This window comes from Rhinopithecus bieti, unplaced genomic scaffold, assembly GCF_001698545.2.
Source record: "Rhinopithecus bieti isolate Rb0 unplaced genomic scaffold, ASM169854v2 scaffold_3615, whole genome shotgun sequence".
NCBI classification, from domain to species: Eukaryota; Metazoa; Chordata; class Mammalia; order Primates; family Cercopithecidae; genus Rhinopithecus; species Rhinopithecus bieti.
In genome coordinates this window covers 1,208,021-1,234,279 of record NW_016804369.1, presented here as the reverse complement: position 1 = coordinate 1,234,279, position 26,259 = coordinate 1,208,021, and the positions used below count along the sequence as shown (strand labels likewise).

The 26,259-nt window shown below is 41.2% G+C and overlaps 1 protein-coding gene across 7 annotated transcripts in view; it reads left to right on the top strand.

The window, feature by feature from the left end:
- TMEM132D (transmembrane protein 132D) overlaps positions 1–26,259 on the top strand; it is an 865,119-nt gene that overhangs the window by 199,227 nt on the left and 639,633 nt on the right. For 6 of the 7 annotated variants that reach the window (XM_017867541.1, XM_017867544.1, XM_017867542.1 and 3 more), the window contains one exon: positions 6,633–7,521. In XM_017867541.1, coding sequence (XP_017723030.1) covers positions 6,633–7,521 — 889 coding nt within the window. Of the gene's footprint in view, positions 1–4,670; positions 4,732–6,632; positions 7,522–26,259 lie in introns of those variants that run through there. The other variant, XM_017867545.1, reaches the window with a different exon arrangement.

Below are 26,259 nucleotides of genomic sequence, written 5' to 3'. Positions count from 1 at the left end.
TACTATAAATGTATGATTTCATTTTTAACAATCTATCACATATATAGATATATAATATATATTATATACATATGTACATGTATTATATATGTATATAATATATAATACTATTATATGTTATATTACAATGTTATATTATTATATTATACATATATAATATATATAATTACATATATTTTTCCTAATGCAACACCTCTTTGATTTAATTCTCGATTTTGTTGTCTTGCATTGTTATTTTCCTACCTTTGTTTTTATTAATGCTTCTTTAGAGATCTTCATTTAGATTTTGTTTTGGGTTTCTCATTTTGTGTGTTTAGTTGATCAATTTTATTCGGTTTAATAATGATACTATTGAAGATTATGAATTTGCTTTTGACTCCATCTTTGGCTGCTTCACATATGTTTTGATGTGTAGTATTGCCATTATCAGTAGCTTGTAAATATAGTATAATGGTAAGTTTTATTTTGATTTTGATTCAAGAACTGTTAAGTAGTTGGGTTTCTCTTCCCAAGTAGATAGCAGTGTTTCTATTTTGCTGTTGTTATGAGTTTATATTCTAGTGTATACGATCATAGAATATAATTTAAATTATTTCTGTAATTTTTTTATTATTGTTTCCTTGTGGCCTTATATATGATTAGTTTATGGGAAGGTCCCATGAACATTTTAAGTGAGTATATTCTCCATAGAGATTATCATAGCATTAGTTATTTATATCTTAATGTCATTTTTTACTTTCCTATACTTCATAAGTCAGAGACTGAAAAAGGAGGTATGTAACATTTAAGCAAATTTTAGTTACTATTAATTTCTACTTGTAATTTTAAGAGATTTTGTTACATTAATTTGGGGGCTGTATATACTTGCATAAAATATCTACAATATTTATGCACTGTGAATTGTGTCTTTTAATAAAATTTAGACCTTTAATTCAATTACTTATTTTTACCTTGAATTTTACTTTTTTTTTGTATTAAAGTTGTGACCCCAGTGTTCCTTCTCTGTAGAATATCTACACCTATTCTTTTTGTTGTTTACTTATTTATTTATTTATTTTTAAAATACCTCAGTCAACTTATTTGAATTCTCTTGGAGACAATTTATAGCTTAACTTTTTTTTCTTTTAACTTTTGAGCCAGCTCAAGAGTCTTAGTCTTTTAACGGGAGAATCTAAGCCACTTATATATAATATCATAACTAATAAATTTGTTCTTCTGTTATATTTTGTTTTCTATTTTCTTGTTTATCTGTGTATTCAATCGATTATTCAGTAAACTGTTTCTATCCTCTCTTCTCAGTTCTTCCCACTAATCTATATGCATAAAACCAAAATTTAAGTTATCAGAAAAGTATAGTTGGACATATTTTTATTTGGTTATCACTGACTAAAATAAAGCCATATCTACTGATATCTCTTATGAAGATACAAATTTGGTCCACTTTAACTTTCTTTTGCTCCCTATGTCTATTGCCATTTTTAAGTTTATGGTGTGTGGATTCTGAATTTTTTATTACTATTTTCAATGTGTGGGGTTTTGCCTGCATTTAAAACTCTATCTGAACGCACTCTAAATTTAAATGTTTTCAGCACTCATCTGGTTCTCATTTAACATGGTTTTCCTGTTCTTGAGTACTACACTTTGATTAACCTTATGGTGTCCCGGATAATAGGCTGCAGTGATTTTTCAGCAATGGAAGATACGGTATACATTTTTGTTTCTTTCTGTTGCCCTCACAATTACCAGAAAAATCCTCAGGGCAAATAATTGTTCAATTAGATAATTGTTCAGTTAGAACATTCTTCATCGTATTTCTGTGAATATTTATCGGTATTTTTTAATATCTAATTTTGTACAGTGGATGCAAATGAAGACAATCTGATTTTTTTTTTAGTTTTAAAATTTTACTTTTAAATAAATGCTTACAGAATTACCTTTTACCCTTGATGGGAATGTATCTTTAAGAAATACCTAAAAGGTGGTGTTTTCGGTTTTCTCTGGAATCAGTGAAATATCATGATCTACTCTGAATATGTGTATGTATATAAACCCAGGAATGTTTTCTTTTTTTGCCTTTTAATGCTGCTGCTTTTGCATTTTCCTGGTGTCTTCATTAGGAGCTCCGTCATCTGAATGTTGTACATCTAATATGCGTCTCACATGGTTACAGCCTCTTACTGATCATTTCCATTCCTTTGCCTTTTCTATTTAGCTGTAGGGAAAGCTTCAGAAGCTCCCCTTCTCAGATGATAAATTCAATTTTCTGCATTTTTCAAATCTGTGTTATTGCATCTGAAACCACTTTAAATTCCTTACTTTTAATACTGCAGGATCTTCTTCCATCTCAGTCTTATTTCATTACAAAACAACAAAGGCTCCGCTTTTCTTGACAATTGTGAGCTCCAAAGTCATTTTGTATAAAAGGTACTTCAATATTCTATGGTAAATACTCTTCAAAGGTATGTTATTCCTCTACTTCTTGAATGTCTTTCTGAATTTCCTTCTGTTACTCTGCAGCTTTTATTGGTAGGTCCTGTTCTCCTTCTGTTTTTGTTTATTTACATATCCTTCACTGTGGGCGGCGTTTTTTGCATTAGCGTTGCATGTTACCATCTGACCCAGCATCCCCAGGGGGACGGTAAGGATGCTGCGGGATGCTGACGTGCCCAGCAGGGGAGACCCCTTGCCCCAAGGTGCCTTCTGTGAGTTGGGTGCAGGGGCCGCATGGGCACTGGTTTCCTGTAGGTGGTTTTAGGTTTGGACTAATTCCAGGAGCACAGTGTGGCTGTGTCAGACCTCCTGCCCCATCACGGTCTCTGTTAGGGAAGAACAGCATCTGCAAGATGCCTTGATGTTTTAGGTCTGTCTGTGCGGCGCAGCGTCCCGCTATGCTTGAGTCTCAGATTCAGCTGATGGCAAAGCTGGTTGGCTCCCAGCATTGGAAATAGTGTCAGGTGTGGGAGCACCCACATGGCCTATGGCCTTTGCTCTTACAGATATCAGGGTAGATTTGTCAGCTGCCTAGATATCAGATATCTTACAGATATCTACTCAGTTGACAACTATTTTCTTTCTATGACAACATCATGCTGAGGATTGCCAGATTTGGGAAATAAAACACAAGATGCCTAGTCACATCTGAATTTCAGAAAAACACAATTTTAAAATATTTATTTTTAATTATAAGCATGCCCTATGGAATATTTCTGTTTACTGGAAATCAAAACATAATTAGGTGTTTGTGTTTTGTCTGGCAGCCCTAATCATTCTGTTTTCTGTGTGAGGTATTTGAGTCCCTTGTGACTCCCAGTAATTCTTGCAGTCTATGGCATGCAGGTTGTACCTAATTTTCAGCATGAATGTAGATTTTTTTTGCCTATTACCATATTCTATTAGTTATTGCTTTTGAGTCCACATAGGGGAAAATTGAGAGTCTTGTGCTCAAATTGTCTTCTTCCCATATTTTTAAAAAAAGTATTATTCAGGGAAAAAAAGATCCTTTCGAAAATGTTAAAATTAATACAAAATCCCTCCCAGACCACTGAGTTGCTTCAAGATGTGAACATGCCACTCTCCCTCCAGTAAGAATTACAGCCATGCCACCCAATCAAAGAGTAATTTTTGTCCTTAGCAAATTATTAACTGACATTTACTGTGTATAGCTTCTTTGTTATTTAACACTTTGCTAATGTTTATGTTAAATATAAATGGTGTCCTTTAGTGGTAGGAACCACTCCTGTAGGGATGAGAGGATAATGAGTTTTACGATGCATTCTGTGCATCGTGGAATATAATTGGCATTATTTTTGTAGTATTATTTAAAAAAAAAGAAAGGAAGGGGCACTAGCTTGAGGTCGATATGGAGCAATTGTAAGCAGTAAACATTTAGGTCAGATACCAGGCAAAATGACTAACAGACCATTTGTGGAATAAAGCTAAGAAGTTACTTCCCTTCAAATGATGTTCGCAGTGACCCCTGGTTGCCTTATTGCTTTCCTGAATAAAATCAGAGGACCCAATGTCGTTGCCCTTGGAATGTGTAATTAGCTGCGCAATTAAGTTTTGTGGCCTCAAGTAGTTGGGGTCAGATGTTTAACAGGGAAGTTCACGGAACCTTGGTATCTGGCATTAATGTTTAACCATCTGCAATTTGGTTGTCTGGCTTTGGCTGTTTCTAGCACGAATGGCAAAAGAGTGCCGAGGCAGCTCAAGGTACTTGTTCTAAGTGGGGCCAAGATGTGTTTTTAACAATAGGGCAACCTGTATCATTGATGTAGGTCTTATAGGAGTCTCATTACACGGAGAGGCCCATCTTCCTTAGTCGCGTATCACCAGGATTACATGGAACTCTTAATGGGATAAAAGGATCCAGGATTCTGATTACAGGGATGGAAGCGAAGAGGACAGTGAATAACATCCTAGCGTAAAAACAGAATCTGCTCTTTGTAACATAAAAAGCATAATACACTTGTTGATTCATTCATTCACGTGTTTATCAAATATTTACTGAGTACCTGATATTTACCAGGCACTCTCTTAAAGACTGTGAATACAGCGGAGAAAAAAGCCCTCTGTATCATTTCTGCTCCCTGCCTTATCCCACACTGGAGTGCATAGAGAATTACAGCAAAGCATAATGTGTTTTGATGCAGGAAGTTGGGGATGCTGCAGAAAAACCCAGATGGAGAACATAACCCAGAATCGTACAGTCAAGGAAAGGATCCTAGCAAGGTGACTTTGATAATGCAGCCAGAGAGGTCACAGAAATGTGGCTAGGCAAATGGGGAGAGGGTACCAAGAGAGGGGATGAAAAATTCTCTGCCTCTTCTTTGTTTTTACTATAACTCACATGTGAAAATACAAGTGCAGAGATAATATAAATCAGGAGTTATTTCCATAAAGTTAAAACATGCAATCTTTTTAAGGCATGAAGTCCCTTTTATATCTATGATATTTTGATTTTTGAAAACAAAAATCCATATTTATGACATTGAACCCTAGGAAATTGTCCTTTGGGTGGGTGCAGACTGCTTACTTATAAGCAGTCTCAAATGGTTCAGCCCAAGACAAGCCTTAATTGTTTAAATGGAAGCTCAGCCTGCTCTGAGTTTGGTAATGCCGTTGATTGGAGAGATTTTTTTCATCCAGGGCATTCTGTAAACTCAAGTTGAATACATCTGTTGAACTTCTTGTCTAGAAGTTAAATTGGATGCAGCCTAACACCGTGCGGTATCACAGCTGGGCTGAGGCTACAGTGCTCCAGTCAGCCCCCTCGTGCTACCAATGAGTCCACGGGAAGCAAGGAGGGTCAGTGACCTGCTCATGGTCTTGCAAAGCCAGAAGCAGGACCCCTGCCTCTGAGCTCTTGGCTCTCTCAGCTGCTGGCAGATGACTGCCAAAGAGGGGTCCTGACTCAGGTAGGCATCATGCTTCCAAATGTGTGTTTGCGTGGGCCTTTGAGAAAGGTGACGCCATGAGTGTCCGAGTCATCAAAGATAATTACCTGGTGACTGACGAGAAGGGCTTCAGCGTAACTTGTGGAGCTTTGCCTAGAAAGTCAGCGTTCCAGGAGCCAATAGTTTCCATTTCTAAAACTCCTTACGTTGGTTCTTTGGATTATGCAATTGCTCTGCCTGCATTTTTCTTATAGCATGTAAGACCACCTGTAAAAATAACATTTTGGATTTTCTCCCCTGAGGGAGAGATACGTTCAGTGCGGAAAAATGAACAATGGTTTTTGTTTGTTGTTGACCGCGTAGTGTCCATAGGAGGTGGCTGGGATGGAAGCAAGGTGCTGCCCTTGCTTCTTAGGTTCTAGGGTCCAGTGTTTCACAGATGACTTGGAGCATGTGCTTTGTACACCTGGCCCTGGCACATTGGTGTTGTGGTCACATCATCTCATCTATTTCTGGAGGGTCCCTCCCAATATATCCTTCCAAAGTCTTTTCTCTGCATCTCTCCCCTTAACTCCAAGCGGGGGCGGCTGTACACTGTGTGATTTATGATTGTGCATCTGCATCTATTTTTGCCTCAAGTCTGTTACCATTTCCCATTGGACATGTCTTTAAATGCAGCACGTGTGTATGGGTGGAACACACACACACACACACACACACACACACAAGAATCTGTATTAGGTGAAATGTGGACATAGCATTGATCCATGTGTTGAGAAAGTCGTTCCTGTTTTTACCAATCTCAGTCTGTGTTGATTGAATGGGACGGTGCCTCTCTGTCGATGCTAGCTTGTTCGTGACAGCTTTCTAACCACTTGCTCATTTCTCCTTTTATCAAAAAAAAAAAAAAAAAAAAGAAAATTTTTTCAATAACCCCATAAAAACACCATTACCACGAGTTGAAATTTTAAAACTTCATTTGAATTATATTTATTTGCATGCTCAACTTTTTTGTAGGTTAAATGATACTGGTTTTCTACTTAGGTTGGTGGCATTTATTTCTTCTGAAACCAATAATATGAAGCGAGTAGATTGGATTAAGAGGTTTGGTTAAGGAATTGCATAATTGGCATGAAGACAGGGCCCTCTGTGATGAAGGGGCCACGCAGATGTCTGAAATACCGGTAACAGGACCTTAGCATTACTAACACCTGCACTGCGATTCCCTCTCCACAGTGACGGAAGGTCGAGGGATCCTTGAGAGCATCCAGAGGTTTTCCTTGCTGCCCACCTACCTCCCCGTGACCTACCACATCAACAACGCTGACGTCTCCTTCTTCCTGAAGGAGGCCAACCAGGATATCATGAGGAACTCCAGCCTGCAGTCCCGGGTGGAGTCGTTTCTGATTTACAAATCCAAGAGGCTGCCTGTTCTCAATGCCAGCTACGGGCCTTTCTCCATCGAGCAAGTGGTGCCCCAGGATTTAATGCTACCTTCCAACCCGTTTGGATTCACCAACAAATTTTCTCTGAACTGGAAACTCAAAGCCCACATCCTGCGGGACAAAGTCTACCTGAGCCGGCCCCGAGTGCAGGTTCTGTTCCACATCGTGGGCAGAGACTGGGGCGACCGCAGCGCCGGGGAGAAGCTGCCCTGCCTGAGGGTCTTCGCTTTCCGAGAGACCAGAGAGGTGCGGGGCAGCTGCCGGCTGAGGGGGGACCTGGGGCTGTGTGTGGCCGAGCTGGAGCTCCTGGCCAGCTGGTTCAGCCCCCCCACGGTGGTGGCCGGGAGGAAGAAGTCCGTGGAGCAGCCGGAGGGGACCCCCGTGGAGCTCTACTACACCGTGCACCCGGGGGGTGAGAGAGGGGACTGCGTCAGGGAGGATGCCAGGAAAAGCAATGGGATCCGGACAGGCCACAGTGACATCGATGAGTCCGGGCCCCCCTTGCAGAGGATCGGGAGCATCTTCCTTTACCAGACACACAGGAAACCTGCCCTGAGAGAACTGCGCCTGGACAACAGCGTGGCCATCCACTACATACCAAAGACCGTGAGGAAAGGAGACGTGCTGACTTTCCCTGTTTCCATCTCCAGAAATTCCACTGAAGATCGCTTCACGCTGAGGTAAGTGGTTTCCCAATGTCTGTCTGTACCCGCCCGTCGATCAGGTGTTTTCCAGAAGCTATTTGGCCAGAAGAGTTGTGTTATCACTCACCAAAGTGCAGCCGGCCTTCCCATTTTTACAAACTCCATCTGCACTGCAGAGACCAGTCTGATCTTTCCGGGTTGGCAATTTGGTTGTGAGAATATTCGTCTGAATAGATGTTCCAGGCCATTGATAGGGCAGTCAGGGAGATGCTGATGGTATGCCTTTTGCCTTAGCTTAGGGTATTATCAGCAAGTTTAGGGAATGCTAAAGTTATCCAAGAAGGCTTTTCAAAATTGGAGAGTTAAATGCCTCCCAGCTGAAATGAGACTGCAAATGAAATGGCAACAGTTGTCAGAAAGGACAGGGAACAGGGTTTTGCCAACTCAAAATCTATTCCAGATATGTAAGTTCTAAGTATAATATGGTACCAACCTCAAAGTTATCATTTTGTGTCTCCCTGGAAATAGAACTTAGTGTTCAAAAAAATAAATGAGCATAATGTGTGAAGAATATACAGTAGAATTTGTTGAGTTTCTTATATAAGAATATACCAAAGACAAGACATTGAAAATAAGCTCTGTGTACTTTAGAATAAATATGGGCTGCTTTTTACTTTGGAATATAATGTGTGAGAGAAGCTACTTGCCTAGGCTTGATTGTATTTTCATTATATAGTTTTAGTTTTATTTTCAACACAGGCAAGTTTGATTATAACAGCTGTTTAGTAGAAGTGTTACTGGGTTATTAAAAATGTCCTAGCACTGCTGTATAACTCAACAATTTGACCTGATGTGCGATGTAATAAAATGTGTGTTATGACTTCCGAAATTAGGAGTGCAACTGTATGTAAGATATATTTCATATGTGGGCTTACAAAGTTCATCCAATAATGACCAGCTGTCTGTCCCCTTCATATGGGAGTTATGGTTGCCTTTTCTAGCTTTTCTTTTCTTCTATTCTTTTTTCTATTCTTTTCTTTCTCCCTCTTTCTCCCTCTCTCTTCCCCCCTCCCCACGCCTCCTTCCCCCTCTCATTCCCTCCCCTCCCTTCCCCTCCCCTCCCCTCCCCCTCCCCCATTTCCCCCTCCCCTCCCCCGCCCCCCCTCCCCCTTCCCCTCCCCTCCCCTTTCCCCTCCCCTCCCCTCCCCCCGCCTCGCACCCCTCCCCTGCCCTCACCCCCCCGCCCCTCCCCTCGTCCTCCCCGCCCCCTCCCCTCGTCCCTCCCCCTCGGCCTTCCCTCTCCCCTCCCCCTTTCTTCCTTTATGTTTAAAGGGTGGATGCGTTTAAGAAAATAAATCACCGTTTTGATTGTGTTGCACATTTAAGTTTATTTGATTGTGACCTAGTATTAGAAATGCCTTTTTGATTTTAATGAAGGAAACAACCTCATGGACATGCCTCTAATGACCGAACTTGGCTAAGTCCTGGAAGGTAAAAACCTTTGGCCTGGTTGGATGTGCCGTTCCTGGATTAGCCGCAGGGATTTAGGGCACAGGAACACGTCTGTGGGGCCGAGCCTTCGTGAGCGTTCCCTTCCATCCCTCTGGAAATGGGATCTGGATCCAGCTGGCCACAGGTCCTCAGCGAGGTCTGCTAGCTTTGTGTTTTACTTTTCTGGGTCCAAAAGTCTTACCTAGTATTCTCTGTGAGGATGGCTGCTTGTATAGAGAAATATTTTGGTGGTGGAAACAAAAGGTTTGAATAGGTGAGCTTTGTTCTTACGCCGTTTCATACTACCTGGCATCTTTTAGGTCTGCCAACGACTGACTAGATTTTCTGAACTCAGGATTAAACACTGCAATCCCCTGAAGCTTTGACTGTCAGGAGATGAGAGCCACATGCGGCTTGTGTGTGTGTGTGTGTGTGTGTGTGTGTGGAAGCAGTGATATGTGTAGCACTGAATTTCACAGAAAGCTTTGTGTCTCATGACTTTATTAGACACTAAACATATCCATTAGGGTCCAAGGGTGGCTTTTATCTTTGGCAATCTGTAACAAAACCAAGATAAATTCACTGTGCTTGGCTGCACAGCATGAGGCTCCAAGTCTTGGCAAATTCAGAAGCAAATGCATTTGAAGCTTCTAAATTTGGTGGCTCCACTCACAGGTCAAAGTTTGGAAAATTTGGGAAGTACAGCAAAAGTATATTTGTTCAGAGCCCATCAATTAGAAATGTCAGTTCGATTTAAAAAATCCGTTTTACAGATAAGAACAACAATGAAGGAAATGTTTCATGAATGTGTGTTTACCTCGGTACAATGCTACACAGTTTCTTTAAGAGGTTACATTTATAATGTGCTTGCTGCATACTTAAAACGCTCTGATTATGGATGAGTCTCATGTGTTTATGTAAACAGCTGGAGGTTAACTTGGACCTGGCAAGATTATTCTTTAGCTTGAATCCCTATAATTAGAAAATAATAAAACTGTATATCTTTTTAAATGAAGTCAATTGAACACTAATTTAGCATAGCTTCCAAATATTTAGAATGGGTGTGTGTCTGTTCTCTCCGGCCATCTGCTATAAATAACCCTGAAGGATCCAGCCAAATATCCTTGGACACTTTTCTCCGAATTGTGACTGTGTTTCTAGACTCTCTGTGTTGAAAGTGCTGGCATGGCCCAGCGTCGGGCTCCTGTTTTATGGGTCAGGTACCAGTCAGACATCCAGGGCCCGTCAAGGATGACCAGAGTGAGAGGGGACCAGACTAACTGCCACCACTGGGAGGGATATATGCAAATATGCATCATGCACATTTGCAAATTGTGGGCTGATGCAGCGGCTGCGGTTTGAGTTCTTTGTTGATAACGACTGACCAGCCACTGTACAGCTCTCCGGCGGCGTGCCTGTGATCTTATGGGCACTCAGGGGCATGTGACGGCTGAAGCACAGGAGTTAGCTTCTTTCTCTGTGTGTACTTGTATGCGTGTATATGTGTGTGTGTGTTTCACGCTTTAAGAACAAGAAAACCCGGGTGGGGCTGTTTGTCATCTTACAACTTCTGTTCTATCCTGGCGCTTCTATCTTCTGAAGGTGACACCTGCAGGAAAAGAAAAGCAAAACGCTTTCTTTCATTCCTGAGACATCTAACGATCTCATTCAATCCCAGAAAATGTTTTCCTTCAAGTGAACAACTGAAGCATCCCACAGCACTGGAAACCTTTCTTCTATATTTTTCTAGCCACACATTCTCCTGTGTCCCTCCCCCACTGAGAGCGAGGCTCAGATGCATCCCAGTCTCTACTTACCTGCCATGGGCCTGGAGGAAGATAAGAACTGGGACTCTTTCTTTCACGTCCTCACCAGTTATTCTTCCGTTCCTTTTCATCACAGGGAGTCAGTTTCCAAAGAGTTCTGGTCTTCAGATCTGAATGGAAGGCTGGAACCCAGTATAGAGGTAGCATTCCCTTGGTTACCTAACAGTCCAGAATAATCAGCCGGGGGGCCTACAACACTGGAACAAGCTCAGAGAAGGGGCTGTTCTTAAAGGGACATCCTTCAGTTTCTTGAATGAATGAATGAATTGCTGATTATTAACAAATATGTGCACTTTGCTGAGGTCTTTGCAGTTTTAAATACTCAAGAATTTGTTAAATGCCATATGCCTAGCACTGTGATTGGCTTTAAGTCCAGGTCAGATTAAGACATTACCAAGGAGATATTCTTGCAAAGGTGAGACTTAGAAAGGAGATAGCAAGATAATAAAATACGAGTGTTTGACAAGGGGCAGAAGTGAGCCTGGCATTGATGAGGCTCGGACGATATTCTTTGGTGGTTTGGGCAGCCAGATATGCAGAAGATTTAAAGCTTGTTAGGAAATAATATGGTGGTTTGAGATGGACCCTGTGAGCTTAATTGACGTGCATGATGTAACCTTTGAACCTGTGTTGACCCAGAATAGGATTTCTTCTTATTCCGTTTCAGGTAAAATATGCTGTGGTGTATCCAATGATATTCTAAGTTGCAGGCCATAAATCACCCTCCAGCTAATTTAAGAAAAAATAATAAATAAAAGGGTTTACTGGATGGATATTATGGGACCCAGCTTGGCCATGCAGATTCGGAGGGAGGTTGGAGGCCAAGTGTGGACACGGCAGCCTCCTAGCAACTCTCTCCTGCCCTCACAGTGAATTCCTTCCATAGTTCTCCTGGTTATCTGCACGTCAGCTGCAGAGACCTCCATGCAGCCTCTGCTGAATCACCTGTCTACTAGCTGGCCGTGCCAGGGGTAGGAGAGGGACCAGATTGGGCTTCCATGAAGTAAAATCGTTCCTCGAATTACCTTTCACTAAGAACACGTCCCGTGAGATGAGGCATTTTCCTCTTGTGAAGACCGGTATACTGTTACAAAGAGGACAGATGTTGGTGTCTTCAATTTATACCAATGTCCAGTGACATGTGGTCTGTACCTGGGATTGTACATCCCCTTATGACCTAGTGGGGATTGATAGAGCTGCTTGAAATAGAGAGAAGGGCGAGAGGCAGACGGGCTTTTAATTTCAGAACTGATTTGACTTTACAAAAACTTGTGAGCTTATTGCAGTGTTCCCATATGTCCCCGCTAGTTTCCTCTTTTAATACCTTACATTCGTGTGCTACATTCGTCCCAACTAATGCACCAATATTGACACATGATGATTAGCTGAAGTCCATACTTTATTCAAATTTCCTTAGTTTTTATCTACCGCTCCCCTTGGCTGTTCCTGGATCTCATCCAGGAGACTGCATTACATGTAAGGGTCGTGTCTCCTGGAACTCCTGTTCAAAGAAAAACTTCAGCTGAATTAAATTCAAAGGAGTTCAATTGAGCAATGAATGATTCGTGAATCAGACAGCTCCCAGAATCACAGCAGATTCAGAGAGACCCCAGGGGTGCCTTGTGGTCAGAACACATTTATAGACCAAAAAAGTAAAGTGATACACAGAAATCGGAAGTGAGGTACCGGGACAGCTGGGTTGGTTAGAGCTCAGTGTTTGCCTTACTTGACACAGTTTGAACACTCTGCAGTGTATGACGGGTTGAAGTGTGGGCGCTGGGATTGGCCAAGACTCAGCGACTGTTACAGGCGCATACTCCAAAGTTAGGTTTTCAATCTTGTCTACCTATTAAGCTAGGTTGCAGTTCATCCACAAGGACTCAAACATGGAAATCGAGTCCTTCTCAGGCCATATTTATTTTGCTTTAACACTCCTGTAGCTGTGACCATTTCTTAGACTTTCTTTGGTTTTGGTGGCTTTGACCATTTTGAGACTTACCGGTCGGCTGTTTTGAGGAATGTCTGTCAACTGGGATTTGTCTGGTGCTCTTTCTCCTGATTGCACTGGGCTTGGGGGAGGAAAACCACAGAGCCAAAGTGCCATGTTTGTCACATCGAGGCTGCATAGAGCCCACGTGACTTGCTACTGTTGATGTTCACTTTCAGGGCTGACGGCTGCTGTGAGACCCCAGTTCTTGCCTTTTTAGTTTAAATGGATTTAAACAAGAGACACACAGCAAAGGAGATGCACTATAGAGCAATGTATTGCAAAAGAAAATATTTTGAAAGTTAAGTTCAGGATAGATAGTACACCAGAGAGTGAGAGCATTCAAGGCAGGCTGCTGGTAAGGATGAGACAGCAAAGACGGGCACTAGGGAGACTCCCTTTATGGGAGCCTTACATGATTATTCATAAGCGGGTGGGAAGAGGTGTCACTAGGAAGCACGTTTGGGGGAGGTCCTCTGGGTGCACATGCGCAGTAGCTGTACGAGCTTGTTCATACATCGCATGTCTCATTAGTGTCCAAAATCTCCACCCAGGGCTGTGTTTTTTTACTATTATAATGAGCAAAGGGTCTGCCTGAGGACAGGTAAAATCAAAATACGCATGCTGTCTACAGGGGAAATTCCCTACTGGAGATTGCTCTGCTTGAATGAGTTTGAGTTTTATTGTGTTGATCCTAAGGTCCCAAGGTTGCCATATCCTGAGGACATGGTCGCTTCCTCGGCCACCTATCCCGCCTCACCAGCACCAGGCTGGGGCTGGGTTTGTCAGGTTTCTCCACTGTAAAGTTACTTTTTTCCCATTCTTCCAAGGCTATACTTTGCAAGGAAGTGCTTATCCCCAGCTCACAATTGTAAAGAGGGAAGTGGTGCTTCACCCCCTTGAGGATAATATAGCTGCTGAAGTTATTTAGAATTCTGCAGGTGACATTTGCTTATTTTCCCTCATTTATGTATTTATTCAATAATATACTTATTTCAGTGAGAACACCTGGATATTTATTTTATACTTTGGGTTATATTCTAATATTATTTTATGAATTTTGTTGCTCAAATTTTCCCACTCTGGCTATTGAGAGCTTTTTCATTTGGCTCCAGTACAGTGTAAAATAGGAATGGTGAGAAGGGCTTGTCGTGCTTCATTCCTCTTCTTAGTGAGTAAGCATCTAGTTTCTCGACATTCTGTACGATGTCACCTATAGGCTTTTTGTTCATGTTCTTTATCAAGTTGAGAAAGTTCTCTTTCCTTCTTAGTTTGGTGAGAGTTTTTCCTTATCAAGACTTCCTGTACATTTTGTCAAGTTTGTTTTTAAATTATATATTGTTAAGTTCCAGGGTACAAGTGCAGGATGTGCAGGTTTGTTACAAAGGTAAACATGTGCCATGGTGGTTTGCTGCACCTTTCAACCCCTCACCTAAGTATTAAGCCCAGCAAGCATTAGTTCTTTTTCTTAATGCTCTCTCCTCACTGCCCTCCCATGATAGGCCGCAGTCAATGTTGTTCCCCTCTCTGTGTCCCTGTTTTCTCATTGTTCAGCTTCCACTTATAAGTGGGAACATGTGGTGTTTGGTTTTCTGTTCCTTTGTTAGTTTGCTGAGGATAATGGCTTCCAAGTACACCCATGCCCCTGCAAAGGATATGATCTCATTCCTTGTTATGGCTGCACAGTATTCCGTGGTGTGTCTGTACCACATTTTCTTTATCCAGTCTATCATTGATGGGCATTTGGGTTGATTCCATGTCTTTGCTATTGTGAATAGTGTGAATAGTGCTGCAATGAACATATGCATGCATGTATCTTTATAATAGAATGATTTGTATTCCTTTAGGTATATACCCAGAATGGGAGAAAGTTTTTGCAATCTATACGTCTGACAAAGGTCTAATATGCAGCATCTACAAGGAACTTAGGCAGATTTACAAGAAAAAAACAACCCCATTGAAAAGTGGGCAAAGCTTCTTTCCTATGCCAGTTGACATAGTTGTATGATCTTTCTCCTTTAGCCTGTGAATGCAGTGGAAGAATTATCTTGATTAAGTTTTTGAACATTAAATCAACCTTGTATACCTGGAATAAATTCCACTTGTGTGTGGTGTGTAATTCTTTTTATATATTGTTGGATTCAATTTAATGCTTTATTGCGGATTTTAATACCCATGTTACTGAGAGATATTAGTTTGCGCTTTTATTTTTTCTTGAATGTCTTCATATGGTTTTGGTAATATGGTTAGAACATCGTCCCTCTGCTTCTCTTTTGTTCGGACACAGTGTGTAGAAATGGTAATTTATATCTTAAATGTTTGTAAGTTTTCACCGGTGAATCCATCTGAGCCTGGTGATTTCATTTTTTGGGGGGTTATTAATAATTTACTCACCTTTAATAGATAGGGCTATCCATGCTACTTATTTTTCCTTGTGTGAATTTTGTTAGTATCTTTCAAGGAATCCATCTATCTTATATCCAAGTGATAAAATTTGTGGGTATAGAGTTAGCTGCTATATTCCTTATTATTTTTTGGGAGGAGTTGTTTCGCTTGTTTTGTTTTAATTTTATTTTATTATAAATTGAAAGAGTATAGCTGTATATACGGGCACAAAGTGATATTATGGTTTATGAATACAGTGTGTAGTACTTAGCTAATTAACATATTCATCACCTCAACTATTTACCATTTCTGTGGTGAGAACATTTAAAATTTAATCTCAGCAATTGTAAATGCACACTACATTATTATCTACTGTATTCACCAGGGTGTGCAATAGATCTCAAAGAAGAAAACTTACCTTTTAATTTACATAGGATCAGTAGTGATGACTCTACTTTCATTTTTGTTATTGGTAATTTTGTCTTCCCTTTTCCTTGTTAGCCTGAGTAGGATTTTATCAATTTTATTGATATTTTCAAAGAATTAGCTTTTGGTTTTGTAGGTTTTCTCTATTTTCAATTTCATTGATTTTTTTCTCTGATTTGTATAATCTCCTTCTGCTTGATTCAGGTATAATTTGTTTTTTAGGTTGTCTACACTTAATACGAATTAATTTTAGATTAGGTTATTGATTTTAGATCTTCTTTCTAGTATGTATTTTTAATGCTATAAATATTTCTCTAAGCACTGCTTTTCTACATCTCAAAATTGTGGGTAAGTTATATTTTCTTTTTAATTTAGTTTAAAATACTTTTAATTTTTTTGAGATTTCTTTGATTCATATGTTATTGAGAAGTGTGTTTTTAATTAACAAATATTTATTGGACTTACCATCTGTCTTTCTAGTATTGATTTCTAGTTTAATTACTACTGTGGCTTGAGAACATACTTTGCATAATTTCTGTTTTACATGTAAGGCTACATGGCACAGAATGTAATCTTTCTTTGTAAATGTTTCATGTGATTTTGAGAAGAAAGTGTATTCTGCTTCTTTTGGATGGAATGTTCCATAAATGTCAATTAGATCAAGTTGATTGATAGTGGGTTCAGGTCATCTACATCCTTACTGATTTTCTGCCTGCTTGATCTATCAGTTGCTCACAGAGGAGTGTTAAGTTTCCAACTATAATAGGGGGATTGTTTATTTCTCCTTCAAGTTCTATCGGTGATTGTCTCATATATTTTGATGTGCATTTGTTAGATGCATACACATTTAGGATTGTTGTAACTTCTTGGATAATTAGCCCATTTGTCATTATATAATGCTTCCTCTTTACCCCTGATAATTTTCCTTTTTGTAAAATCTGCTTTGTCTGGAATTTATGTGAATACTGAAGGTTTTATTTATTATCATTAGCATGACCTTTCTCTATCTCTTTACTTTTAACCTGTAAAAGTCTTTTGAGCTGAGGTGGGATTTTGGTAAATGTTATATAGGCACATCATGTTTTTAAATCTACTTTGACAATGTCTCTCTTTTAATTGGTATATTTAGTCTGTTCACATTTAAATGCTTTTCATATAGCTTGATTAATATCTATCATGTTTTTAACTATTTTCTATTAATTTCATATGTTCTTTGTTTTGTATCCACTCCTTTTTTCTACCTTTTCTGATTCCAATATTTTATGTGATTACATTTGCTATCCTCTCTTGGTGTACCAATTCTACTTAAAATATTAATTGTTTCTCTAAAATTTTTAATATATATTTTAACTAATCTGAGTCAATTTCATATAACACTGTCATGCTTCCCATGTAGCACAGGTAACTCACAACTGTGTTTTCCCAGTTACCCTCATGTCCTTTGCGACTTTGCTGTGATTCATCACTACTATTATTGCTTTAAACGAACAGTATATGTTGATCAATTAAGAAAAATAATTTTCCCATCATGTATTTCTTCCTTGAATGTATCTGTCTCTCCAGATTTGGGAGTGGCATTTTTGTCCTACAATCTCAGTTCTCCAATGAGTCTGAGAAAATGTAGTGCTTTTCAGTTTTCCCTCCTTTTTCTTGTAAGAATAATTGTGATGACTTCCAAGCCGTGTACATGTCAGAGCTGAAACCAGTAGTTCCCAGGACTGTGTTTCTTAACACCTTTTTTTTTTTTTTTTTTTTGGATGTTACAGAAACACGATTTGAATCAGTTTAAAGAAAAATGAGAATTTCTTATAAGGGTATTGGTATGGCTCATGAAGCCCTAGGACAGTATTGATCCTGACCTAGAACCCAGAAGCTAATTGGCTTAGAAGAAACTCATCCAGTGCCCTAAATCAAAGGTGCAAGAAATAGGTAGAATTGAAGTTCACATGTAAGAGGGAGTGTTGTGTGAAATGTGACTGGAAGAATTGGGAGTTAGTTTACAAATAGTCATGCTGCCGGCAGTTGGGGAGCATTTAGGTTTCATGAGTGGGGACATGACATGCTTGTGTTCACTTAAAGAGGTAGGGAAGGCAATTCTGGGCTGAGAGAATCTGCATTTTCTTCTGAGAACTTGTATAATGTTTAGAATAAATCATGTCTAGATTTTTGGTGCCCCATTTTTCTTAGCTATAAGAATATATTTTCTCTATATCTGATCAGGAATCAAGGTGCAATTCAGAAGGAGACGCTTTTAAGTAAAAACAGTGGAATTGTGATATTAAGTGCTGCCCCTGTTCCATGTTTTACTAGAAGGTCACCGTGTGACCTTGGAGAAGTCAGGCAACCCCCAAGGCTAAATTTGAATAGGGTTGGTTTGAGTAGACTAGGTTCCTCAGCCTCATACTGTTGACATTTGGATCAGACAATATTTTGTTGTGAGGCTAGTCTGTGCATTGTAGGACATTGAGAAGCATCTCTGGCCTCTAATTACTAGATGCCTATTAACTGCTACCACCCATTGTGACGACTGAAAAATGTGTCCAGATATTGCCAAATATCCCCCAGGGGACACAATAACCTCTAGTTAGAGACACCTGGACTAGATTATGGTTGTGGGAGAAAATATTCATAAAGCAAATTCACCTCTTGCATAGAGGAAGGTTCTGCATTCGAATTTAAGGTGACATTCTATTGTTATTTTTTCTTGGAAATTCTTTAAATTGCACGTCATATTTAGTTTTCCATCCACTAGAAGGTCTGCTCCATAAGGCAGAAGACTTGGTCTGTTTGCTGCTGTTTCTTCATTATCTAGTACAATACCTCACACACCACAGTCACTCATGAGATATTGGAAGGATGAGTGGATGTCACTGTCCCCATAAGTCCACCCCACCTACTTTCCATGTAGCATTGGGCCAGACACTAGGTTCTTTGGCTAGGCTCTCCATGAAGCAATGGTGTGGGTTTCAAAGCCATGTGTGGAAAATAACCCAGAGTCAAATGCAAGCACCTTAAGGTGTTTGCATAAGGTGTTTCTGTGAGAGGAGCTCAGGAACTGAGATTCACCGAGGCAGTTGTTTTCAGTAGCAATGGCTCATTAGGACCATCTGACCCCAACATTGGTCTGGGGATGAGGCCCTGGTTTCAGAATTTTTAAAAAGCTCTCGCAGTGATTCCTATGTGCAGCTGGAGTTGAGAATCACTGGTTACATTTCTACCAACTCATTATTATGGAGATAAGCTGATTAGGTAGATTGGGAAAGTAACATTTAAATAAACTATTTAAACTTCTCTCTCTCTTCTATGATTGATTCATATAAGTAAATGCCTGTTTGTGAAAACACCACCATATAGCCATATGCACAGCCTCTTTGCACACAGTTTCGTGAATTCTCTTTTCAGGTGTTAATCCCCAGTGGCTCCAGCTCAAGGCCCTCTCCCTCAGCTGACTGCTATGGCTCCTTTGGAGCTGTCAGATGTTTTTGGTCAAGGCTTATGGCTACACACACATTTATGTGTCAAACAGTGTGAGTGCTCTGATCCTCTTAGGGAAAGGGGAGGAGAAAGGAATGTGATAACAGTGAGTGCCTACCATTTTCCTGGATTTGTACTGGGTCTGTTTTCTGTGGTTTCATGTAATCTCCCTACAGTGTCCTAACAGGTGGTTCATTGTTAGTCAGCAACAGAAATTCACTCTGACCAACTGGCAGGCTCTTGGGGTTCCAGAGATGAGTGGAAAGACAGGGAAGAAGATGCAGAGCCAAGCAGGACCCAAAACTGCTCCCTAGACCTGGGAAGCCTAAACTGAGTTTCGTAGTGAGGAGTGCCTATACCAGCAAGCCTCTGCTACAGCCCTAGATGCTCCTATGAACATCTGTCCAGACTTTGTCAGTGGCTCGAACTTCAGAGTGCTAGGAAAAAACGTCCTCTGGGCAAGCTTAAGTCACATTTTCACCCTCTGGTTGTGCCAAAGGAAGGAGAGAAAACAACCTAACTCTTCCAGTAACCCAGTTGGAAGTGGCTCCTGCGTTCACCCTCCCACCAAGATCAACACCAATAGGAGGCAACTACTACCCCTCCTCAGATAATTCAGGGAGCTCTCAGGATGCAGGCATAGAACCTGGGTGACTGAAACATGACTAATGTTCACTGCAGACTCCTCAATGAACTATCCTCCCTATGGTAGAGATGAGGAAATTGACATTAATTTGTTCCCCCCAAAAAAGGAGATTTGAAATTTGTATCTGCATACTTTCGACCTCACATTCTTCCTTTCTATGCTTTGTGTAATGTTGCCTGAGTATTCCTGAAGACCCCACTGTTCTTATGTTGCATAAATTTCTGTTGCAAGTACAGAAGAGACAGGTGCCATAACTCAGTGCTGTGCCATCCACAAAGCCCCCAAGAGTCTGCAGATGGATATAGACAGTACTCAGGACATTCCTGCAAGGAATTTGAGATAAACACATTTGAAAGGAGCAGTTTGCTCCTATTGCCTCAAAGCTTATAACCGAGGAAGCTTAAAGGAGGCTAGTGCAGTGAGATTTCTATACCCATTTGATTGAAAAACAGCTAGAAGGAAAAACCCGAAAAGCATGTAGAAACATTTCATCCACAGTCTTTTCATTCCTCTGGGAGTTGAGATAGGGCCATTGATGGGGTCCTGTGGGAAGCAGGGTCTCAACCCTCATCTTCAAGTATTCACCTCTTGATGGAACATCCAAGAAATGTAAGAAGAGAAAAATCAACATGAATGGATGCGAACATAAATGGTGTTACTGGCTCCTTTGTGGCTTTAGGAAGTTCTCCCAGGGAGTGGTTGTGTGGGATTTGCTTTGGCAAAATATGAAAGTAAAACACCTGAGTATCTGCCACTGTGTCCTTAGACTATGGGGTTCAGTCCGGCTGTTTTTATAAAAGGAATTTTTTAAAGAATGTTTAGTCTTTGTATTAGTGTGTTTTCATGCGCTATAAAGAACTGCCGAAGACTGGGTAATTTATAAAGGAAAGAGGTTTAATTGATTCACAGTTCTGCAGGACTGGGGAGGCCTCAGGAAACTTAAAATCATGGCAGAAGGGGAAGCAAACACATCCTTCTTCACATGAAAGCTGGAAGGAGAAGTGCTGAGCAAAGGGGAAAAGCCCCTTATAAAACCGTCAGATCTCATGAGAACTCACTCACTATCATGAGAATAGCAGCATGGCATGGGGGTAACCACTGCCATGATTTACTTACTCCCACCGGGTCCCTCTCACAACATGTGGGGATCATGGGAACTACAATTCAAGATCAGATTTGGGTGGGGACACAGCCAAACCATATCATTCCACCCCGGCCCTCTCCCAAATCTCGTGTCCTTATACTTCCAAACATAGTCATGCCTTCCCAACTGAGTCCCCCAAAGTCTTAACTCATTCTAGCTTTAACCCAGAAGTCCAAGTTCAAAGTTTCATCTGAGAAAAGGCAAGTCCCTTCTGCTTAGGAGCGTGTAAAATCAAAAGCAAGTTAGTTACTACCTAGATACAATGGAGATACCAGCATTGGGTAAATACACCTGTTCCAAATGGGAGAAATTGGTCAAAACAAGAGCTACAGGCCCTATGTAAGTCCAAAATCCAATGAGGCAGTAATTAAATCTTAAAGTTCCAACATAATCTACTTTGACTCCATGTCTTACTTCCAGATCACACTGATGCAAGAGGTGGGCTCCTATGACCTTGGGTAGGTCTGCTCCTGGGGCTTTTCAGGGTACACCCTCTTTTTCAGCTGCTTTCATGGGCTGGCATTGTGTCTGCAGCTTTTCAGGGCATGTGGCAGAAGCTGTTGGTGGTCTTCTGGGGTCTGGGGGACAGTGGCCCTCTTCTCACAGCTCCTCTAGGCAGTACCCCAGTGGGGACTCTGTGGGGGCTTCAACACCACATTTCCATTCTGCATTGCCTTATCAGAGGTTCTCCATGAGGGCCCTGCCCCTGTAGCAGTCTTCTGCCTGGACATCCAGGCATTTCCATACATCCTCTGAAATCTAGGCAGAGGTTCCCAAACCTCAATTCTTGACTTCTGTGCACCTGCAGGCTCAATACCATGTGGAATCTGCCAAGGTTTGGGGATTTTACCCTCTGAAGCCATGGCCTGAGATGTACCTTGATGTACCTTGGCCCCTTTTAGCCCTGGCTAGAGTGGCTGGGATACAGTGCACCAATTCCCTAGGCTGCATACAGTAGGGGGGCCCTGGGCCCAGCCCAAGAAACCACTTTTTCTTCCTAGGCCTCCATGTATGTGATCAGAAGGGCTGCTGTGAAGGTCTCTGACATGGAGACATTTTTTCCCATTGTCTTGGTGATTAACATTTGGCTCCTTGTTACTTAGGCAAATTTCTGTAGCCAGCTTAAATTTCTCAGAAAATGGGTTTTTTATTTTCTGTTGTATCTTCAGGTCATTAATTTTCTGAACTTTCATGCTGTTTCCCTTTAAACATAAGTTCCAAATCAAGACCATATCTTCATGAATACATAAAACTGAATGCTTTTAACAGCACCCAAGTCACATCTTGAACACATTGCTGCTTAGAAATTTCTTCTACCATATACCCTAAATCATTTCATCTCTCTCAATCCACAGATCTCTAGGGCAGGGAAAAACAGCTGCCAGTTTCTTTGCTAAAGCATTGCAAGAGTGACTTTTACTCCAGTTCCCAAAAAATTCCTCATCTCCATCTGAGACCACCTCTGCCTGGACTTCATTGTCCATACCACTGTCAGCATTTTGGTCAAAGCCATTCAACAAGGCTCTAGGAAGTTCCAAACTTTTCCACATATTCCTGTCTTCTGAGCCCTCCAAACTTTTCCAATCTCTCTCTGTTACCCCAATCCGAAGTAGCCTCCACATTTTCAGGTATCTTTATAGCAGCACCCCACTCTCTGTTGTGGCAATTTACTCTACTAGTCCTTTCTCACACTGCTATAAAGAACTACCGGAGACAGGGTAATTTATAAAGGAAAGAGGTTTAATTGACTCACAATTCTGCAGGGCTGGTGAGGCCTCGGGAAACTTATAATCATGATGGAAAGGCAAGCAAACACGTCTTCCTTCACATGATGGGAGGAAGGAAAAGTACCAAGCAAAGGGGGAAACTCCCCTTATGAAACCATCAGATCTCATGAGAACTCACTCACTATCACTAGAAGAGAAGCATGGGGGTAACCACCCCCCTGATTCAATTATCTCCCACTGGATCTTTCTGATGATGCATGGGGATTATGGAAACTATAATTCAGGATGAAATTTGGGTGGGGACACAGCCAAACCATATCCACCTTGTTTATTTAAATGGAATTTTTTATTATAATAATTATTTGGGGGATTTATAGACAGAAGAGGTTGCTTTGCAACTGAAGTTCTTTGTGGTGTTCTTCTGCTATGTCCAGTCCAGTCATTGATGTTCACACTTTGTTACCTTGCAGAAGTAGCTCATCACAGCTTCACCTTGCAGTATAGGCCTACCTGATAGTCTTCTTTTCAACAAGACTCAAAGCAACTGAGGGGAAAAGGCCCTTGGTTCCTTCTTGTGTCACCACTACATCCAGTCAAATGCTAATATGATGACTGGTATGAATTCTGGTCTGCAGATTTGAGTGGGCAAGGATAGATGTGTGTTTGGTGAGAGAACTCAGTCTCAGTCATCAGAGTTTAATTTCCCCCCACCTCGGATACATGACTACATTCTGGGGTGGTGAGGGGTTGGGAGTGGTGGACGACTATATAGTGCCATGGCAAGGAGGAAGTGGATTGGGCTTGGGTCCTACATATCATCTGTCCATGTAGGCACCCATGGGAATGTTCCACCCAGGTTGTAGATGGAATGTCTTCATATTCTCCTCATCACATCCAGGTTTAATTTTTCTGTGTACCACTTCTGGGTTCCTCTTAGGAACACAGGGACCATGGGCTTGGTTTGGGAAATTTTGTGAGACTTCTGAATGCAATAATGATAGCCAACACTCATTAAATATCTATTTGTGCCAAGCAATGTTCTAAGTGCTTAATGTTTTAAGCACATTTAATCCTCAAAACAATGCTATGATGTAGGTGCTATTATTACTTACATTTTTCAGAAGAGGCGCAAACTGAAATACAAAGAGGTTAAACAACTGGCCAGAGGCCCTATAATTTATAAGATAATTTAATTTAAGATATTGAAAGCCTACCCTTTCTAACATGCAGCCCCAGAGCACATGTGTTGGAAAATTCATCTTCATAAATGCAAAATAGGAAGGCACCGATACTGCAAGATTCCTTTTTTTTTTTTAAGAGCACTAAAGAGACTGAGCTAACTAAAATATTTTCTTTATTTAACATATATTTGTTGAAGATTAAGCTTGGTGCTGGGGATTACCAGTGAATAAAGCATGCTGCCAGGGCCTTTCCTTAGTGATTGATGCTGTGAGAATGAGCATGTGGTGTTTGCATTGGAGGGACAAGGTGCCAACTTAAGTCAGTACTTCTGAGAGCAGATCAAGTGAAGTTGTATCCACCATGAGCAAAACCTGTAAGTCTTATTTTATTTATTTATTTATTTTTGAGATGGAGTCTTGCTCTGTTGCCCGGGCTGGAGCGCAGAGTGCAGTGGTGCAATCTCGGCTCACTGCAAGCTCCACCTCCCGGGTTCAGGCCATTCTCCTGCCTCAGCCTCCCGAGTAGTTGGGACTACAGGCGCCCATCACCACGCCCCACTGATACTTTGTGTTTTTAGTAGAGATGGGTTTCACCATGTTAGCCAGGATGGTCTCCATCTCCTGACCTCGTGATCCACCCGCCTCGGCCTCCCAACAAAATCTGTAAGTCTTATTTGTCACTGCAAATTACAGTGACATCCAAAGGCCATTAAAAACTGCAGTGGCCCTTCCAAGCATTTTACACCCTAATAATTACCAGGAGAAATGGCATTTTCAAAACAAAAGGGCAGTGTTTGCCTGCTAGGGACCACATGGGGTTTGTGAGGAACAGCCCAGAGTCACAGAGTTGGAGCTGTGGGCACCTGTCTTGACACTTTCACTACTTATGCATCGTGGGAGGGTTGCTGAAGCTCACTGAGCCTCAGTTCCTGGGGTCTTACCTTGTCCAGGTGTCGTGGAGTAGAAACAAAGAGTAAGGTGAACCTCAGGCACACTTAGTGGTACCACATTTGCTTCAGTACATGATCAATTCCATCCACCAAGAAAGGTATCAGGGACCAGCTGAAATGTGAACAGATTACTTAAGGCCATTTCAAACTAAGCAGTGTTGATTCGTTTTCCAAGAGGGCTGATGTTGACAAGTAGCAGATTACCTCTAACTTAAACTATAAAGAAGAAAGAAAAAGAGGACCATGTTCAAAGCTGCTTAGGAGGCATTTTCTTTGATAACTCAGGGAAGCATCTAACTCAGCATATTCTAGTGCAAGATAGCAGAGCAAAGTGAGATGTCACCTTCCCCTCCCTCCTTCAAATCTGAAGGTATAAAAAGCAAACTGATTTTTTTAAGTGAAAAACACATTATCATCAACAAAGACTGGGGGAAGGAGTCAGCTAAAGAGTGAGACAGATGTTTCCAGAAATCAACTCAGTGCATCCAATCACAGCTTCAGAGTCCCCTCCCACTCACGGCCTCATGCAAGGTGGGATGAGAGTGTGTTGGATTGGAGATAGTTGCATATTTTGTGACCCTCTAGCTGTTGAGATATGGGTTCTGATCCCCTGCTCTTGAATTTGTACTGGCCTTAGTGAATTGCTTACTCAGTGGAATATAGCAGAAGTGATGATCTGGAACTTCTGAGGATAGATCAAAGGAAGCTTTGACTGTTTCCCAGCATCTCCAGGATCACTTGGTCTTGGAACTGTGAGCCAGCATATAAGAAATCCAGCTGTTTTTCTGGGAAACCATGTAAGAGACTCTGAGACTACATGGAGAGGAAGAGGAACCAGGTGAGCTCAGTCTTCCAGCCTCTCCTGTCAAGCAACCAGACACTTGGGTAAGACTGTCTTGGATCCTCTAAACCAGACCATCCGGCAACTCAATACCACCAAGTGACCTCCGTCAAGCTCCATGTGTAGCAGAAGAATCTCCCAACTGAGCCCTGCCCATATACCTGCTACACAAAATCATGATATAGAATAAAGCTGTGGCATTTTAAGCCACTGGGTTTTGTAGTAGCTTTTGAAGCAGCAATAGATGAGAAGTGATAAATAAACAGTAGTCATGAAAAGTGTCACTAATAAGCCCTACTTGCAAGAAGACAGATGAGAGTAGATACACCAGCTCATGATCTTTTTTGTCTTCATTCTGTTTTCTACTGTTACCTTGCTGTGCTGTGCTTTTCACTGAGTGTACCTCTGCAATCTACATTTCCCATATTCTTTACATCACCCAGCTCTGGCTTTTGATTACATTTGGTCAATTGAAGCCACTGATAGGAAACTTGTGGGTTGGAAAAGGGTGGAGTCAGGATAATTCTCTCCTCTCTCACTCCATAGTCCCTACTCATGCCAAATTGTTCCTCCACCTGTGGGTCCAGCTCCCACCAGGTAGTCCCTGCCATGCCTCCAATTTTCTAGTTCCTACATGAAGACCTTACTCTTGGCCTCTTTTAACACAACCTCTTTGCTTTGTCTTTCTGACCCTAA